The sequence below is a fragment of the Apium graveolens genome, chromosome 6 (genome assembly GCF_009905375.1).
Source record: "Apium graveolens cultivar Ventura chromosome 6, ASM990537v1, whole genome shotgun sequence".
In the NCBI taxonomy this organism is placed as follows: Eukaryota; Viridiplantae; Streptophyta; class Magnoliopsida; order Apiales; family Apiaceae; genus Apium; species Apium graveolens.
This window is the reverse complement of record NC_133652.1, coordinates 269,733,233-269,752,024: the sequence shown is the minus strand read 5'-3', so window position 1 is coordinate 269,752,024 and position 18,792 is coordinate 269,733,233. Positions and strand designations below refer to the sequence as shown.

General features: G+C 35.5%; 1 protein-coding gene across 1 annotated transcript; it reads right to left on the bottom strand.

The window, feature by feature from the left end:
- Nucleotides 1-988: 988 nt before the first annotated feature.
- On the bottom strand, nucleotides 989-18,382 carry LOC141667461 (presequence protease 1, chloroplastic/mitochondrial-like). Its single transcript, XM_074473966.1, has 19 exons — nucleotides 17,969-18,382; nucleotides 17,601-17,772; nucleotides 16,951-17,125; nucleotides 16,738-16,870; nucleotides 16,545-16,615; nucleotides 15,683-15,766; nucleotides 15,120-15,210; nucleotides 6,502-7,022; nucleotides 6,238-6,402; nucleotides 5,936-6,154; nucleotides 5,728-5,855; nucleotides 5,012-5,201; nucleotides 4,356-4,439; nucleotides 4,184-4,281; nucleotides 2,846-3,110; nucleotides 2,601-2,763; nucleotides 2,343-2,523; nucleotides 1,696-1,767; nucleotides 989-1,430 (listed from the first exon to the last, which is right to left on the bottom strand). The coding sequence occupies exons 1-19, from the start codon at nucleotides 18,204-18,206 to the stop codon at nucleotides 1,289-1,291; spliced, it is 3,192 nt and encodes a 1,063-aa protein (XP_074330067.1). The 5' UTR covers nucleotides 18,207-18,382; the 3' UTR covers nucleotides 989-1,288.
- Nucleotides 18,383-18,792: the final 410 nt, after the last annotated feature.

Genomic DNA, 18,792 nt, shown 5'->3' with positions numbered 1-18,792 from the left:
ACTGATTAGTCCTGATTTTAACGCCTAGCCCGTTTTTTGCCAATTTTAACTGATTTTATGAAAAATGCTTAATTATCCGCCTAACCCGACCTAGGGATGTTTTGGTACCACCTATACCAATTTTTTGAACACTGGTCAATGTTATTTATATTTACACGATTTCACTCCCATTTTTTAACTATTAAGTTTATATTGTTAAGTAACAAATATAAAGATACAATATACCCAAAAAAAATCCCAAAATTTTCTTCAAATATTGGTGTGCCAAAGGTATAGTTAGTTTCTTTTTAAAAATTAATATGAAACCTCTAGGCATAAATTCAAAACAAGACAAATTTTAGATTTTTTCTTTAGGTGCTTGATATATTTTGAGATACATCACTATTCTGAAATAACTCTATCCAAGAATAGATGTATGTAAAGTGAATTACATGACTCTATCCAAACTCTATCTTTGTTTAGTATACAGCCAATTATGGAGGCTATGGTATGGATTAAACACCCTTATAAGATAGTTGAAAGAAAGTAAAGAATATAATAGCAACTTACAATGGAAGAGCGGCAAGTAATTTTAAAAATGAGAAATGCGTAAAAATAAAATAATACAGAGAGTTATGGTAATGTGTCAGTCAGATTTGCATGAATACAATCCGTGAGTATTATCAACTAACTTGACACTACACTCATTAATATACACACTTATTCACTATTATTTTAACCCAATAGCCATAAATATTCCCAACAGCAATGTACATATTTATTTCTATACGAATAAACATTAATATTATTGTTATCTTATATACTTAACAAAGAAACACCCCACACTGTGTTGTGTAATGGTGTGAAAAACGTGTTTCCCATTTTTTACCTACGTCTATAGCACTACCACCACTATCTCAACAATGTATATTCTTCTGTAATTGTATTTTACAATATATTTGATCCTGGGATTATTATAATTAACATGTTACTCACGGGAGCTGAGGCATTGTGAAGATAATGTGCATTTACTTTTTAGTTTTTTATACATATTGCACCCCCGGCTACTGCTAGTTTGCATTACTGAAAAATGACTCGATTGCAAATTAAAATTTATTTCAACTATTCGGGTACATAAATGGTTGGAGAGTTACTCCAGCTCTCTATATAAAAAATGTGGAAGAAGAAAAACATCTATCCCACAATGTCAATTTGTTGGTCGACAATTTCGCTGCAAAACTTTGAGCATCCGGAGCTCAGGGGTTAAAAGGGTATACAATGTCGATCTGTTGGTAGATGATTTGTCTTTCTACAGGGCTTTCTTAATTTCAAAGAAGTTAGGCCTTTCCTTGTTTGCATTATTAACATCATCTGCTGATGCAACTGCAACTACAACCCCGTTGTCTTTTATTGAATTGATTGTTTCCGCAAATTCCTTCAAGTCACCCAAGCTTCACAAGACGACAAACATGAACATACTAGAAGTTAGATCGTACAATTTCTAGAAGAATTCAGCATAATCCAGCATTTCGCTAATGAAATTCAATAAAATCATGTGAAATCATAGTCAAAATCTTATTTAACACCCGAAGTGAATATAAGAACAGAAGAATGAACAGTTACAGCCCTAATATAAAAGGTGTATAGTACTATAAAAGTAACTCTTTCAAAGGATTGCAAAAGAAACCAGTATTTATTAATTAAAAAAACAGTTACCTTGTTGATAGTATCTCTTCACGTCTCTTTTGTCTTTCTTCTTCTTTGACACCGAGTAAGTATCTCAATAAACTGAAAGAAACATAACCACTCATTAACTATGATGCAAATAATTGAAAATAATAAGAACTATTTCACAATCTTGGAGGACAAACCCACCTTACTCGACATAGATCATGAATTTGTAATATTAAAAGGGAAAAAATGTTCGCCTCTGTGCAGTGGACATACATAGACTAGGTGGAGTTTTATATCTCCATAAGACTACAAGCCTAATTTTATAAGTTATTTTTTCCCGAAAGAGCTCAGGATATGTAGATAGTATTAGTTCATCTTAATTTAAATTAAAAGCAGTAAAAACTCTATTCTTTTATTTGTACCCTGGAAAAAATGATAAGTTAATAAAGAAATAATGAAATATATCAGAAGTTATCTGTTTGGCACAAAGAACCCCCCGAGACATGCAATAAAAGTGAACAAGATAAAAGGAAAAAGGATCTTATTAGAAGACTGGAATTATAACGAGTAAATTGTAAAAAAGGAACAGAACAACTGGCATAAGAAATTTATAAAATTTTAAATTGCAACTTTTGAGAGAGTGAAAAGATTGTCATAACTAATAAGTAAAACTCCAGCTCTGAGCTCACCTACTATAACCTTTAGCATCGGGTAACTGGTAGGAATCTACTTCTCCAATAGTCCCAATTATTGCTTTAGTAAGAGCATCATCATCCATTTCTAACTCTCGCAGAAAATCACTGGTCCCGTCATATACATCTAGTGTCTTCAACAAATTAGGATCTCGATAGGACAAGAACGAAAAGACTCCTGCATAAATTATTTAGAAAATAAATACACTGGAGTAGGAAACTTAAATTATGCGTAGACATGAGAGGGGAAAGTACCCGAGTGAGTGTCAAAATCACAGAATCCTCCATAGGCCCCGCCACTAACACGCACATGATCCCATAACCATGTATTGCTGATATGCTTAGATATGACATACGCACTCCCGTTGAATTCATATCCTGTTTCATAGAGGTTCGCCGCTTTTCCAACATAATTCACCTGCTTAAAGATAAACTTAAGCTTGCAAACAAAAGCATTCAGAAAGGGGAAAAAATTGATTCAAAGCTATTTATTTCTGAACCTGGGTTGGAATCACGATAGCTTCACTAGTTGAAGGAAGACGAGCAGTCCAGGTTTTTGATTTGACTGAGGAAGATGTTGGAAGCGAATCAAGAAACTTGCTAACATACTTCTCTGAGTTCGTGAGGTTCTTGCCATCAGCCGTAAGATTTATTAGGCACCCGGATTTTGTAAATAAGGATTTGCGGATCTCCTCCAATGATGACGATATCTCATTCCAATTTAGATCAACTTTCTCTTCAAGAGCTTGTAAAAATTCCAGATAACTGAAGTATACACAAGATAAACACTAAATTAAGCCCATTCTGATCATCTACAATGCTATAGGTGTCAGATTCAGTGAATGTGTGGAATTATAATGCCAGAAATGGAAATGCATGATTGAAGCTATTTCACACAATTAAAAAAAAATTAATTAACAAGTATCTGCTGTAGTGCAGTAAACTGGCAAGACCTCATTAAATTTCCATAAACTTAAGACCAAGAAACCATGTAAACTATTAAGTTACTAGCTCTCCCAAAACCTTAAGGACGAGGTGGCCTTAATTGAATCATATAATCTGTTTAATACTTCTCTTCACTAGAAAGGCCATTTTTTGCCAGAGAGTGGATAACTACAGCTATATTTGGGGCAATAATTAACCCTAATGTCCAAATTAGATAATTGATAAATTATGGGGTGAGGAAGGTTTAAATCCAATGATACCATGTTAGGTTATCAGCTCTCCTTAAACCTGGTGTTAGGAGGGCTTAATTGAATTATATAATATGTTTAACATGAATTCTACAGGCAGCATCAGATAATTGGTAATCGACAAAAAATTTTAATCTGATATATCTGTCCCTATTTAGGCAAGTTAGAAACTGATAAGTAGTCGCTAAGCACTAAAGCAATCCCTTCACTCCGTTTTCATTTCCAATGCAGAAATAAAATAACCTATTTAAATTATCTCAAATCATTATTTCTTTTTTGTAATCTGCCGAATCTGATGTTTGTCCAAACCAAGGGGGTTCTTACTAGGTTTCATGATGGCAAGCTGAAAGCCGACCCTCTCTGCCAGAAGTTAGAGGATATTTGTTCTTTATTTGGTTTTGACTATTAGTTTTGTAGTTTTCTCAACACAAAGCCCAAGTCATTCCACAAGAAAAGTAACCAGCAGATTAGGTATAAAGGCAAAAGTTCATAAAAGAACTTTAATTAATTGGAGAATCACAGAGCCAAAATGTTCTGCACAATCATCTTTTTTCTGTTCTGTAAAATATTTTTCCAGAGTTTCTGACTGAGTCACATGCCACACACACACACATATATAATATAATATAGTATGTCAATATTTACCTTACCCCACCCATTTGTTCATTTATCCACCCCGCGACATTTAACTTTGCTTCCATCCTTGCAGCCGCAATGCCATGACCACTGCCTAGCAGTTGGTCCTGAAACACATCACATTTGATCATATAAAAGGGCAGGGAAAAAGTACCGCCCATAATATCAAAACAACAAATACCTCCATTTGAGCTTTGCTCTGGGAAATGAATTGCTTGAAACGCTTTTGGTCTGTAAACTGAACATCTTGGATAATTCGGTTGATCTACAGTTAAAACATTCATTTGATAAGTTTTCTTGTGGTGGATTTTTCAGAAATCAAAGTCAAAAGTTTAGTATAGTCATTACAGTAAGACATATTTTGTTATAAACTTCTACAGAGTCACAAAGAGTAACTTCATGAAGCAGTGGCGCAGTAGTATGAGATATATGCAAAAGAGCTGGAATCTATGGTCATCCCTGGAAACCCAGATGACAAAGAAATTGGTTCAAAACCAACAGTTTATTTATTGTCACTATGCAACTCGAGATGTTTGATGCTCAATATCAAGTCAAATAAAATCAAACACATCAATCTTCTTTAACTTTCCTGTTTGGTAATTCATTTACGATAAAAGTGTGTACATATTGTAGTATTATACACAAAAAACATGCATCTATTACTGAGGCTTACTAATATATTTATTTGAGCACTAGAACACGAGCCATAAATGTTCAACTGAATGAACCCGCTTACACACACCCAAAAAAGATATATAGCTCAATAACAAATCCAGGAGCCTATATAAAGTTGTCAGCTAATAATACAAGTTTTTAGGTATGTGGAGGAAAGTATACCAGGTTAAAGAGGTCTTCAGTGCGCCCAGACATTGCTTTGCCTCGAACAATCATATGGCTACATGGATCAACTTTTCCTCTTACTGATGATGTAAATGGATAAACTGATATTCCTCCAGTTTTTCTTCCAATCAACTGATTGAGTTGTACAAATTCCATGTCTTTCGTACCCATCTCCATCAGTGATTGACTGTCAACAATTCACCAAAAGAAATTTAGAATATTCATACATATATACATACAACAATAAGATTATGTAGGGGACAACTCGTGTACATTTGTTTTTACTTCACGAAAATTAAAATTCACTTTATCAATAGCAATGATTTTGTTGTCTAAAGCTACATTGCTTACAATCCACAGGAGACTAACAGTTTTAACCTGAAGTCTATATGTAATGTAATCATAAAAAACTATATTTAACAGATGGAGCAAGTGTCACATATGGTATACTGTTTCGCTTCCATAATTGTATGCCATACATTAAAATTATTATTGGATTTTGTTTCCAGTCAACGGGGTCATATAACCAAACAACAAACCAAATATAAAGAAGTGTATTCTATGGAGCTAATACAAATTTAAAAAAGGTACCGAGACTGACGAAACTCAATCATAAAAGAAAGAAGGCGGTACTCAGTGTCAAGCACACAATTAAAATTTTCAAATAACATGATATTATATAATCACATAGCATATAAATCTTTGCAACTCACCAGAACAAAGGAACCAGAGGAAGAAGCTCTTGCTTTAGCGAACTCATGTCAAACAGAACTTCACTGTATAGAACATCATTAGTGAAGAGGTCATGCTGCAATACCTTTACCCCATTAATATCCCCAATCTGCGATTCCCGGAGTTCGTAAGACCATCTGAACAAGATTATATCTTGGTATAACAAAATTAGATATACATGCAACTTACCTCAATTGGGATCTGTAAAGGTTTTTTAGATATGTCTTGAAGAGATAGGCTTGGAACTCGCTTTAAGGCTTCAGGGGGGTCGGGGGTTTCCTGCTTCAATCGTAACTCCTGAGTAGCACGAACCAATTTAGCAAGATCTTCATTGCTCATACCTGCCTTTAGGTTGTCCAAGAGTTCTCTCTCAGCTGCTTCATCACAAGAAGCCTTCTTAGCATCAGGCTGACAAAAATAACAGAACAACTTAACAATTCCAATTTAAACATGCTTCATACCTTTAAGAAAAATTTATACCTTTATTTTACCTGCATCTCAATGGTTACACGATGAGGATTATTTAAGATAAATTTCTCTATCAATGGGGCAAAAACAGCCTTGGAGCCTTCCGCGGCAATCTTGGCTTTCAGAGCCATCAACGGTTTTTGATATTTTAATGGTTCAAATGGATCCATATCATATATCCATTTCCCCTAAACACAAATCTTATGTAAGAATTTATTCCAAAATTAAGATGGAAAATAAGTAGATGTGGATTCTTAAATAACAGCACAATACAATAGCATTCTTACAATGGACTGAAGCATTAAAACCAAGCCACGAGGAGATGACCCGGTGTTGTTTTCCCTCAAAGAGAACTCTATCGTATTCATAGATGCCTCCACAGCATCTGCCTCAAAACCTGTCTCAGCCAAATATTTCAGTGTATCCATTACTAGATCCTCGACCTTCTGGATATCCTCTTTAGAAACACTTTTTAATCCTATGCTAAATTGGGGCTGAAGTAAATCACTCTCAACACCTCCTCCAACTATGGCCTCTCCCAAACTACTTTCAAGAAGAATTTTCCTTAAAGGAGAAGCTGGAGTTCCCAACAAAAGATGGTCAAGGAAACCAAGGGCAAGCTCAGTTTCCAAGTCAAGCGGTTTATCAGATATCAACCAATTAAGGCAAACCATGTGCTTCTTTTCCAATTCACCACCTTCAGTGGCAGGATATTTCTTTATTATCCTTACTGGCTCCAAAAATAGCTTCTGGGGTTTAATTATTGATTCGTTGGGAGCTGTACTCGCATCAAACATATCTAGATACTCTGCAATTGAACATGAGAAGTGTCAAACGAAGTTAAAGTTATTTCCATATTTAATATTATCATAAAGAGCATGGGAAATGTTAAAAGGAACTGTCGAAGCTGCAAGAATTAATATTATATGACCGTATAAGCAAGATAGTGATCCACATTTATGTAAAAATTAAGCATGGGGAGATAAGGTTTTTCACTAATAGTACTGCATAACACATATATCATAAAAATATTTATTTTTACAATTATGATTGTATTTGTTATTTTGACAAAACTTAATTTCTATGAAAATACATATGTGCTGGATGTGCTCAATACTTGGTTGAGGTGATAGTTTTACATTTTTTACATTTTTTTTATGTAGTTAGATTTAAATTTTATAATCATTTTATTAACCAGTCTTGGAAACTTGCTAATGATATGTGATTTAATAGCTTATATTATGTCATAATTAAATCACTAAATAAATAAACATACATAACTGCTTATTTAAAATGTATATATATTTGCTAATATTTTAGTTATATATTTTAATAGTTAAGGTACTAGTCAATACTAACTAATTAATTTCAATTAGTTTTGTAAATTATTTGCAATACAGCTAAATTTCGGCTCCTGTATTTTGTTGTCCAGGACATTTCTTTGTTGTATTTATTGGTGATTTTGCTAGATTTGTATTAGTGAATAATGAGTTAGTAAATATAGGTTTTAAGAAATATTTATTACTAGTATTAATTCGTGAGCCTGCACAAGTTAATAGTATTAACACCTTGTATAGTCATATAGTCTATTTTTTTTCATTCACGTCTAAATTTTTTGTGAATTTTATATTAATATGATAGCATTTACCTATTTTAATGTGAGACTCCTGCAATTATTACATAATTTTAAATTCTTTTTACTTGACATTTATTTTAGTGGGCTAACTTAACCGATTACTAATTATTTATATATATTTTGTTGTCACCAAATAAAGTATATCTATTTTTGTTAATTGTTTGTTTTAGTGTCATATCTTTCTACGCTAATGGTTTATAAGTTTAATATATTTTATAAACATTTGTTTTATACACCTAAACGTATTGTTTTCCATAAGCTTATTTTGGAAACTGTGTTATAAGTAAAATATTATAGTAATATATATTTAGTGTAAGTACGTGTATAGTAACTGTAACTGATAGTGTGCTGGTTAGAGTTTTGTTGTAAGATTTTGTGAGTACAGAGTACAAGTAGTTACTACCATAAATGTATACTGATTTATAATTATTAAATTTTCCTTATATTTGAATAAGGAGCGTGCAATGGAATACTTGCTTGATAACTAATTTGAACTTACACACTGAATATAGTACTATATTGATTAACTCAATTTAGGAATGGATAAATTCTGATGATGTATGAATTACACTCTCAGACTTTCGAGACTTTCGAGTAGCTAAGGACTCCCAATAACCACTAGGGTTTACAAAACAATTAATCAATACCCAGTTCTCCTTCTCCTCTTTCTTTTATCCCCCGTTCTATCTATTTTCACAACTTACTTAATTACCCTCATTGCTGGAAATACCCTTTTGCCGTTTCTTTATTGTCTTGAAACGACGTCGCACATAAGTTATTGGTGATACTACTTGATTCTCCTGCTGAGACATTGCAATACTCCCCGCCAGGACCTTCACCTTGTCCTCAAGGTGGAAATGAGGAAAATGTTCCATGACAACATCTGCATTCTCCCAAGTGGCATCAAATATAGGGGTGTCCTTCCATTGAATCAACACTTCTGTGGATATTCTATGTTCCTCCACCCAGTTTCGTACCTTCAAAATTTCTTCTGGTTCAACCCGGAGTTCCAGCTCAGCACTCAATTGCACGGGCAGAGTAGCAGAAACATGTGTAGAACCTACAGCCTTTTAAAGTTGTGAAACGTGAAACACCGGATGAATTTTGTCGGTGGCTGGAAGGTTCAACTTGTAGGCTACCGTTCCAATGCGCTCTACAACCTCAAAGGGCCCGTAAAATCTAGCTCAAAGGGACGATTTGCTAGTGATTTTTGCCAATATGGCTGAAGCTTAAGGTACACCTGCTCTCCATTTTGATATTGCGCCTCTCTACGATGATTATCAGCTGCAGATTTCATAATTTGTTGGGCTCTTAGCAAATGAAATCGAAGTTCATCAAGTAAAGCATCCCTCTCTTTGAGGTTCTCTTCCAGTTGGTCAACAGGGGTGTGGTCAGTGCCTAAATGAAGCAAGTGTGGGGGTTCTCGACCATACAAGGCTTGAAACGGAGACATTTTTGTCGAGACGTGAGGGGTTGTATTATACCAAAACTCAGCCCAACTAACCCACTTTGCCCATAATTTTGGCCGATCTGATGCGAAACAGCGGAGATAAGTCTCCAACACTTGTTAACTACCTCCAATTGCCCGTCAGATTAGGGATGGTAGGCTGAGCTGCGTTTCAAAGGCGTATGTTGCTTCGCTGGACCACCCAAACTTGTCCTCCTTCAATTGATTAGTAAGGGGTTGTGCAATCTGGGCATAACGAGCAATGAACTTCCGGTAGTATCCTGTTAACCCAAGAAATCCACACAACTCACGAAGATTGGAAGGTATTTCCCACTCTAACATGGCCTGTAATTTCTGCATCTCAGCTGTCACTCCTTCCGATATTACATGACCTATATACTCAATTTTTCTCTTCCCAAAGGCACATTTCTTAAAATTTGCTACCAAACCATTCTCCTTCAAGGACTGCAACACCAGGCCTACGTGGTGTACATGCTCCTCTTGACTTGTGCTATATATTAAAATGTCGTCAGAAACGACGAGGACAAACTTGCGAAGATATGGCCTAAAAACTGCATTCATGAAAATGTAGATGGAGCATTTGATAGGCTGAAAGGCATTACCAAAAATTCATAATGGCCTTCGTGGGTTCGAAAAGCCGTTTTGTGCACATCTTCGTCCTTCATTCAAATTTGATGATACCCGGTTTACTATACACTTTCGATTCGTGCAACTCATCTAACAGCTCGTCGATGACGGGAATGGGAAATTTGTTGGGTACGGTCTCTTTGTTGAGTGCGCGATAATCCACGCAAAACCTCCATGAACCGTCCTTTTTTGTAACAAGCAAAACTGGGCTCGATAAGGGCTGGTGGAAGGTTGAATTAGTTGAGCAGACAACATTTCACGTACCAATTTTTCTATTTCATTTTTCTAAAAATGAGGATAACGGTAAGGCCACACTTACCAGATTACTTCCCTCCTTCATAACTATTCCATGTTCATGGCCTCTATACGGTGGTAACCCCTTGGGTGCCGAAAAAATTCCGTCATACTGCCCAACTACCCCTTGTAAATATCTGGGAACTACAGGTTTATTAGAAATACTGCTTTCCGACCCCTCTAGTTGCTTTACTTCTACCAATATTCTTGCCCCCTCCTTTTGCACCGTCTTAATCATTACCTTAGGGAAATTTTAGAGTGAATTAATGAGGGATCCCCCTGTAGAACTACCATTTTCTGCCCACCCTAAATTTACCCTAAATTTCATTTGCTGGGACTTCCAATTTGTTGTAACATGCCATAGTTTTTCCAGCCATTGAACCCTAAAATAATGTCGGAATTTCCGAGTCCGAACAACAAAATTTTCCACAATGTCCAACTCCCCTAACTGCAATAATACGTTCTTACACTTCCCTGCACCTTGTACTGCCTCCTCATTACCAAGAGAAACCCCAAACTCCTTAGAGCACGCTACTGGAATTCCTATTTCTTTGACGGACGCGGTGGATATTAAATTGTGTGTCGCGCTGGGATCTATCATTACTACTACTGACTCCTGTTAGCTTCATTGTTTTTGGTGAAGAAAGCCCTATCACCGAGTTGAAGGATACTTCAGGCTTAACCACATCTTCCTCTTCTTTTTGGTCCACACAATCCCCCTCCAACTCTTCTTGCTCGTCTTCATCCTCTTGTGCGACTAACACGCTCAATTCCCTCCGTTTACATCGATGCCCAACCCTCCACTTTTCGTCACACCGAAAACATAATCCCTTTTCTCTTTTTTGTTGTAATTCACTAGCTGTTAATCGTTTAACCTCGCCAATAGGCAGGCTTGGCAATACTATTTTGGAACTGTTCCGTTGGTTTTGACTATAGCTTGCCAATGACTGAGATCCTGCCCCCGATGACACAAAACCTGATTCTCACCTTGTTCCCCATGGTAATGACATAGTCCCCGAAGAGTAAGAACTAAATGAAAGTTGCTGGCTAGGGGCCTTTGATGCATACGAAAAAGAACTAAATGAATTTAGCTTAGACATAAAGGAATTGTGAGACTTACTTTCATTAGTTTTCTGGTTCCTGTACTTTTCTTCGACCTTTAGCGCCAAGTCCATAGCCTGTTCTAGTGTGTATAGCATTCAAACTTCTGCTCGGATGTCTTCCTTTAACCCATTAACAAAGTGACCAATCAAGATATTTTCCGGAATTTTTTCGAACGGCGCAACCATCTCTATGAATTGCCGCCTAAATTCAGCCACTGACCCCGTTTGTTTAACTGCCAACCATTGTTCACAAAGAGTGCCAGAATGTAAGGGCCGAAATTGCTGCAATATTAGACTCTTCATGTCCTCCCAACTTCTAATGGGTCGTCTACGATGCTCCCATTGATACCAAAGCAAGGCATCCCCATCAAAACTCACCACCGTTGCTTCTAATTTCTCCTCATTAGTTAGACGATAAACCTCATTAGTTAGACGATAAAATGCAAAATACCTTTCTGCTCTTAACAACCAACCATCTGGGTTCGTAACATCGAATTGGGGAAGATCCAACTTACGGTAGCGCCAATTTCCACCATTATTACCACCACCAACACCCTTTACATCATCACTTACCTTCTCTTTATCCTTATTGTCACTAGTGCTTCCCTGAAACCCAAACCCATTGAACAAAACATTACGGACTCTCAGTCCATCTTCTGGCCTCTCCTGACTACCCCCTTCAAATGGTGCTCTAAGTCGCATTTGTTTCAGCTATGAGATGGTAGACCTTACCTCTAGTTGAAATTCCTCTTGATGTCGTGTGACCTCTGAAATAAGACTTTCGTTGTTCTCTCGGACCCGATCTAACCCTAATTGCAGTTTTTGGGTCACTTGATCTAAGCTTGTCGTAATCTGAGAGACTAGGGTTTGTTGCATCTCGTTGACGACACGATTTACAGTGTTCGCGACATCATCCAACATCGTTTCACGGAGCTTCGTCACTGCTTCTTCCACCTGTTCAATAAGTTGGGCTTGGCGTGTTTCCGGTTGTGGTGCCATGGTCGAAGGCTCTGATACCAGATTTGTAATGGAATACTTGCTTGATAACTAATTTGAACTCACACACTGAATATAGTACTATATTGATTAACTCAATTTAGAAATGGATAAATTTTGATGATGTATGAATTACACTCTCAGACTTTCGAGTAGCTGAGAACTCCCAATAACCACTAAGGTTTACAAAACAATAATCGATATCCAGTTCCCCTTCTCCTCTTTCTTTTATCCCCTTTCTATTTCTTTTCACAACTTACTTAATTACCCTCATTGCCAGAAATTCCCTTTTGCCCTTTCTTTATTGTCCGGAAACAACGTCGCACATACGTTATTGGTGATACTACTTGATTCTCCTTCTGCTGAGACATTGCAGAGCACTAGAAATCTCAACAAGCTGTCTCTTGATATTTTGGATTAGCTTGCTATTTACTATAAGGTACGGATTCTCTATCCCTTTCTCCTTTCCTTATCAAAATAATTATTGTTGAGCTATTCTTAGAAATATTGTAAATTTTGTACTTCATGTATACCTACTTGTACAACACAATTTCGCTTCAAACTCGTTATCTTAGATTTATTGCTGCCTTAACTCGTATTTATTGTTCTATTTCGCATTCTCTTGCGACATTATGCTATTCAGTTTTGTTTCGTGCCACGAGTCAGGCAACCTTTGTAACCTATTTATTGGGCTCTTTGACCGATCTGTGTGGGTTAATCACAGACAATGTACACATGGAGTACAGAGTAAAGATGAATTAGGCACCAACTCGTATCGGCGGGTGAGTATATGAGCACGTCTTTAGGGTATGAGATGTGATTAGATCATGATCATTATTGTATTGTTGGGATGTGTTTACATTTTTATTTCTTCTTCTGTATTACCGAGGAAGAAACCATTATTCTATGTTTCGCTGGTGATTGGAGTTTGGCGAATATAGTTTTGTGTAAAAGACCCATATTGTACCCACCTAATTTTCTTTCAGCAATATATTTGAATCATTTACCTATTTTAGATCGTTAAGCCATATATTTGAATCATTTAACAATTTTAGATCGTTGTGCCACTTTGTTAAATATAGTCATCTGTCTCGATAATATCTTAATCCTTATTCTATTCTCATTTGTACATTTTGTGTTGGTAAGGTAAAAACTGCTCTGTTATTTTAAAGTTTCTTTATTAAAATATATTTGTATTGGGCATTTGGCTCATTTGTATTGTTTTCCTCCCACAGGTTATCAGGGGTAAAGCGGGTAGAGTGCTGAGTGCTACCTAATCCTTTGTGATGTCTAGCTTATAGCATTTAATAAATTTGAGAACTCTTTTGTTGATTTCAGATTTTATTAGTATAGTTATTTTCGAGTTGACATTAGACTTCTATTCAGATGCTTTGGTTCATGTTATTGCAACTTAATATGATTTAGAGTTATTTAAATTGTGTAGTTTTATAATGGTAAAAGTAGGGTGTTACAACATATCTTATCAAAGGTAAGATTTGATTGATATGGGCAAGGCATGTCTTCTTACTTGGAGAGGGAGTAAAGAGCATTAATGATCCTGAGGTGGCAAATTATATGTGACATATCTTCTAAAAAAGTAAATCAAGGGTATGACTCAACATATCCTTGACTCAACATTGAGTGTCATTTTTTTCAAAGGAAGTAGTCAAGGGAGATGCCTCGCAAATTTTGGCATCTCATCAAAGGAGAAAAGTTTGGATGGGCCACATATCTAAAGCCCAAGTGAGCTCTCTTCACTCTTATTCATTCTACTAGTCATTTACAAAAAGCACTATAGTTATGAAGGACAAACTCCTGTGGATAACATAATCACTATATAAGAGCACTAAGAGCTAAGAACTAGTAGGTAGATAGCTTTGGTTGTTGGGCATCATGCCTAAGTTGTTACATTCTCCTTTGAGGTAATAGAAAGGTTAGAGGAACTCGTAAATTGTTGATGTCTCTTTCTAGTTGAAGTGTCTTTCGTTACTTATTAGTTCTTTTCATACTGCTTAGTGTTTCCGCAAACCTTTGTGATAGTTGGTACCTTTCATCTTGTTAGTTGTTACCCTAGAGAACATTATCAGAATTGAATATCGATTACATTTTTTGGGATGCTAGTAATAGCTACTCTTATGGTCGTTTTACTTTAGGGATGGATCTTCTGTCCACAAGTTTACAAGAGCCAAATTCAACAAAAAATTTCAAGTATAGAGGATGATAAAGAAAGTGGTATAATTGGGAAAGAATATTAAAAAAGGGTCAGGATGCACTAACATCAAACAGTTAAGGGCACTGATTTACAATTTTGTACCTTTAGAGTTAATTGGGGATGGCAACAGTTCAGTTCGAAAACCGGCGGTTCGGGTTTGGTTTTCAATTTTTGTATTCGGTTCGGTTCGGTTCCGGTTTGGTTTTAATAAAAATTATTTGTACGGTTTTGGTTTTTGTCAAACCCGAAGCGGTTAAAATGTATTTTCTGCCAAACTTTAAAGGATAAATTATAAAAAAAAAAACAAAAAATTGCTTAATAGTTAACTAATCACACGCAATATTATATATGAAATTGCCTTGGTTCCCTTTGGAAGAAAGGTTCTTTCCAATCCCTCTGTCGCCCAAGTACTCATAGAATTTGTGGCAGAGGATAAGTAATTACTAGGCGTTTGATAGTACTGTGAGAATTGCAAATAAATTTACCTACGAATTTATCCTTCTCAAGCACATGTAACTACCAATGCAAAAATGAAAATTCTAAAAGAAATGAATTGACATAACAAATACCACTTAGGATGCGCAGGCGCTCAATTGGGTCATCATCTCCATAAAACCATATCCTGGCATTACTGGGATGATAATATTTACGATGAAATTCCTGTAACGTATTAAAAGAAACAGAATCTTAATAAATTCAATAGGCCAAAGCTACATTTTACATATGGCATGTACATAAACTAAGGTCACATAAAAGTTAACCATGTACACAAACTAAGGTCATCACATATAAAAGTTAACCAACTTTTTCAGATATAAATAGCGACAAATGCATGCTGTTGCAACTTGGAATCATTCTGAATTGTTGTAGCAACATGGCTAGCTCAGTTGTCTATTGTTTTCCTAGATCTTTACCCCCCCCCCCCCCACTTCACACACATTTTCCCATTAATGGTGGTGGAATCTGTTGCTTAAGTATTTAAATATTGATGTCCCCTCACTAATATATGTATATATTGATGTGATCCTAATATTGCTTCTATTTAAATGCAATTCGTGATAGACTATAATCACAACATGCAAGTTTAGTTTGATACATCTTCAAACAGTGTACAAGAAAGTGTGCAACAAACCTTAAATTCATCAAATGTGAGTTTGGGAATATCTAGTGGATCACCGCCACTATCAACGCCATAGGTATTGTCTGGAAAAATAGCCTGACCACAAGTGCGACAATCAGTAACATTGCATAACCTACTACTTGAGAATCCATTATCAAAACTACAATTATCAACCACCAAACCATAAACCCCATACATATAAAAATAAGATGAACCAACCATGACAATGAAAGTTCCGAGACTTCACAATCAATTTGCAGTAACATATAATTTTTTATTTGAATAAATATATGACTACTGTGAGTCTTTCAGTCTATTGATGTAAGACTACCTCTATGTGTTTAATTTGTTAAACTACTAGTTTACAAGCGAAATGTTTTTTGCACCACCAAGTTTTGATAATCTTTGAAGTGTATTTTTTATTTTTAAGACATTGGAGAAGTTCGGGGAAAACCATGATCCAAATTCATCGCCAAAAACAGTTGTATGTATAATAATAACTCACCTATTAATTCCTGCTTAGTATATATAAAAGCATTTGGAAAACAAGATAAATGTAGCAGCTAGATGCACGCATTACAATTATAAAGTGTGTGCATAGAAAGTAGTGTAGAGGTCATTCCGTATAGGATATGTGAAGTATAAACCAGCACCGCAGTGCTTGCCGAAAGAAACAACCTGGGTACATCATTTTGACCCAAAAAAAACAATCCAGTTTATAATATAAAAACAGATACAATTACCAAAGACTCCAAATTATGCAGAACAGCTGAGGTATGTAAAATAAAATTATCCAAAGAAATTCAGTGTGCTTGAGAGAATTATAACCCTGTGAAATTATGAAATTATTTCAAGACTGTAACTTTAAACTTGCCTGTTGAGAACTTCTGCCTAATATGTTATCTGGCTGAGAATAAACACCTTTCATTTCATTAAATACAACACCTGAGATATGCACAGGAAACAGCTTTGACATAAATCCATACTGTTGTAATACTAAGACTGCAAGTACAACAATGTTCTTTCAGTGGAAAGAAAGTATCGATTGATCAGGCAAAGAATAAAACCTTTATATATAATGTCCTCCGAAGGATCGTTTAGCTCATGATGCCAGCCCTCTTGTTGAAAAGTGTGAATGTCCTCCACACATTTAGGAAAGAAGACAGCATCCAGGTAGACATCAACTAGATTATAGAAATCCTATTCATAATAAACTACACGTTATTTGAAAATTCCTGGTCAACATTCATGACAAGAAAATATTGGTATATTTTTTCAACCTTTGCATTCGTGGAAGCAACAGGATAGCAGGTCCTATCGGGATAGGTGAAAGCATTCAGAAAAGTATGCAAGCTGCCTTTCAATAGCTCAACAAAGGGTTCTTTCAAGGGGTACTTTCTTGAACCGCACAGCACACTGTGTTCCAATATGTGGGGAATTCCAGTTGAATCTTTTCTGCATTAACAATAACATGTAGTGATAAGATGTTGATCAACAAGATACCAAGTACAGGACCTATCTCAAGCATTAGAATTCTTAGAGCTTACCATAAAATTTAGCAGAACAGCAAAACACTATTTAGCTTCATTGGTATAAATAGATCATATAAACACAAGAGGGTTCTCTTTGAGCAGTTTAACAGATTCCTATTAGGACATCACTTGCGGATTCCAATATATAACTCACTCTACGGAACATATAGCATTTTACAAGGCCATCGAATTATCATCTTTGTCAAAAGTTCACATCTTTTATCAGTAATTACCCAAGCCTAACCCAAAAGTTCAATTTTTAACCATCTTTCTAACATTCTATTCAATTGTAAACAGTTTCAAGAAATCCAAATTATTTACACAATATTAGAATCCAATTCTTCAGCTCCACGAATAACAATAAAACAGCAAAGATTAATAAACGCATAAATACTTACGGAGGAGTTCGAAAAACAACACCAAACACCTTATTCTCATCCTCATTCGAAACAGACATAACTTCAGCACCGGTCTTTTTATGTCTAAACAAAACCGCATTTGATTTACACTCTTGAATAAACTGCTCCGATACTTTCTCAAACCCGAGCTTTTCCGGAGCATCATAAACATCTAAAACAACAACAAACTCTCAAATTAAAATTAAAATTAAAAATATACAGTTAAACCTCCATAAATAAATACTCACTCAATTTATCAAGATTATTCGTTTATCGAGGTTATTCGTTATCAAGGTTCTTTATTTATCGAGGTTATTCGTTTATCGAAAATTCATTAATCGAGGTTCTAGTGGAGTATTAAAATTCACCTGGAGAGGTTTGAGGTGCAGAAGTTGCAATAGCGCGAGTAAGGAGAGGGAAAAAATGTGTGTTGAATAGAGGAGGTTTAGCAGTTGGGATGAGTTTGAGATGCTGTCGGAGAAGTGATCGGTGGTGAGGGTTAGTGATGAAACGGTGTCGTCTTGATGAAAAGCGGCGGGAGGATATTCGTGTGCATAGTCGTGAAGTTGTGTTTGATATAGACTGGCGAAGTACGGCTCTCAACATTGAGAGATAAGGTTAATAATGTGATGAAGTTTGTGTGTAAATTATGGAGATAGGGGACAGGAAGTGGAGTTAAGAGGGAGTTTGAGTTTGAAGATGAGGAGAGAGAGAGAGAGAGAGAGAGAGAGAGAGAGAGAGTGGAGGCAACTGAATTAAGGTTTTGGATTCGGTACTGGGTAGTTGGTACGAGACCATCAAATCTGAATGTATAATAAACCTAACCGAAAATTTAAGCTACCATTAAAAATGTATTTTTCCTTTTTAAAATTTAAGCTAGCTTAAAACCCGTGTGATGCATGTACTGCACATATTTTTTTTAATATTATATAATTTTAAAGAAATACTTGAATTCAATTATTAGTTTTGTTCATATAAAACTTTAAATGATATGATTTCATGATAATTATATAAATAAATGTATATGTCCATAACTTTTTAAAACATTTAAATTTATTTAAAGTGATAACATTGATTAGGGGGAAATATTATTATAATGAAATTATTATTCTAATGAGGGTAAAATATAATGTCTCAATTATGTTGGTATCTTAAAAAATTATTATTTTAGCATGGTGATTATTTAATCGAT

Excerpts from the sequence above, each read along its gene's own strand:
- LOC141667461 (XM_074473966.1), bottom strand. The coding sequence starts at position 18,206 with ATGTTGAGAGCCGTACTTCGCCAGTCTATATCAAACACAACTTCACGA. Across the intron at positions 15,767-16,544 it reads TAGGCAGAAGTTCTCAACAG|GCTATTTTTCCAGACAATAC; the intron begins GCAAGTTTAAAG and ends ACTTGTGGTCAG. Across the intron at positions 4,282-4,355 it reads AGAGCAAAGCTCAAATGGAG|GACCAACTGCTAGGCAGTGG; the intron begins GTATTTGTTGTT and ends GATGTGTTTCAG.